Below are 1537 nucleotides of genomic sequence, written 5' to 3'. Positions count from 1 at the left end.
CCGCGCTCCCCCAGCCGCCCCCCCGGCCCTGCCCCAGCTGCTCCCTCGGGGGGCTACGCTCAGGCTCAGGGGGTACCCCGGGCTGGCAGCCCCGGCCGCAGGGCCACTGGTACAAGTGGCCTTTCTCTGCCATACAGTGAACAGCTCGGTCTGCAGGGAGTCAGCGGGGTGTAACTCCCTCATTTCTGCTCTCCCTTTGCTACCTGCAGGCTCTGAAGAGCTCAGGCCTTTGCAGGTTGAGCCCCTCGCCCTGCAAGAGTGGAACCCCCTGTACCTGCCCCCCCTGCAGCGTGGGGGAACCTGGGCAACCACCAATCCTGCCTCATGCAGGAGTTCCACAGCGCAGCAGCACGTGCTGCTGTGAAGGTTTTCTAAGCATGAGTTTGGGATGATGGTGCCAGCCCTGGGTGTGAGCGGGGAGGGTTGTCCCTCAGGGGCCTCTCTGCATCTTCATAGCAGAAGGGGGCAGGGCTGTGCCAAGTTACAGAGTTATTCTCACTGCTGTTGGAGAATTTGAAAGCTTTATTTTGTTCCTGCCTTTGGCAGCCCTCTGTGTAGTGCCAAGTGCTCTACTAACGTGTGCAGACCTCGGATATAAGGCAAGGTGACACCCCGAGGGGTTACTGTGACAAAATCACAGAGCATGTTAGTGAGAAGCAGGGAACCTCCCAGGGCCCTGGGCAGAAATAAATCCCAACACCACAGAACTTTGAAAAACACAGAAACCAAGAGCACCTTTATTAATATAAAATAGATTTTAGGAAGAAACACTGACAGAAGGTCAAGAGGTGTCTTGAAACGCTCTGAGGCAGCAACAGTTCTGCACACCAGGCTGCAGACAGTGTAAATCCCACTGAGCTCTGCTGCATCACTCCATTTTCATGAAGTTTGGTCATTTAGATTTTATTTGTCCCCACCTGGCACCAAAGGGCACATGAGGCACGTGGAACAGATCCAGTGCAGGTGCCTGGCGTCCCTCCCCACAGCAGGGCGCCCCAGCTCCTCACGGCTCGGCCAGACACTGCTCCAAAGCTGCCATGCCATACAGGTTGGCCCACTCCTCGCCGTGGTGTGCCAGGATCACAGCCCTGCAGGGCTCGCTGGCCCTGGCCAGCTCCACCAGCACGCCCTGGAAAGCTGTGACGAGCTCCAGGTCCAGGGAGGCCGGAGCGACGCGGGTCAGGAGCGCCGAGCGCTGCTCCAGCCAGCGCGCCCGCAGCACGGCCTGGGGCAGGCAGGGCAGCAGTGGCACACAGCCAGCCAGGGCCTGCATGCCCAGCAGCCAGAGCTCACGGATGTCAGCCCAGGTGTCCAGGTAGGTGGGTGACACAGCCACGACCAGGCCACTGCCACCACCAGGCTCTGCCTGGGCCACGTGGGCCTCTGAGAGGAAGCGAACAGCGGCTCCGAAAAACTCCTTGGCAGGCTGGGTTCCCTGAAGAGCTGGAAGGAAAAGGAGATGTGTGACTCGAGGCAAAAGGAAGGCAAAGGAGGGACTCTTCAGTGGCTCTGTCTGTGGAAGGGGCCGCCCGGAGGG

At 59.9% G+C, this 1537-nt stretch overlaps 1 protein-coding gene across 1 annotated transcript in view; it reads right to left on the bottom strand.

Moving 5' to 3' along the window:
• Positions 1–1003: 1003 nt before the first annotated feature.
• NCDN (neurochondrin) overlaps positions 1004–1537 on the bottom strand; it is a gene marked incomplete at its 5' end in the record, with an annotated part of 2892 nt that continues 2358 nt past the window's right edge. The window contains one exon of the mRNA XM_008941449.1: positions 1004–1443. Coding sequence (XP_008939697.1) covers positions 1004–1443 — 440 coding nt within the window. The remainder of the gene's footprint in view (positions 1444–1537) is intronic.

Source organism: Merops nubicus, unplaced genomic scaffold, assembly GCF_000691845.1.
Source record: "Merops nubicus isolate BGI_N331 unplaced genomic scaffold, ASM69184v1 scaffold30595, whole genome shotgun sequence".
NCBI classification, from domain to species: domain Eukaryota; kingdom Metazoa; phylum Chordata; class Aves; order Coraciiformes; family Meropidae; genus Merops; species Merops nubicus.
Note: the sequence above shows the minus strand (reverse complement) of the source record. Positions and strands in the feature narration are given on the sequence as shown.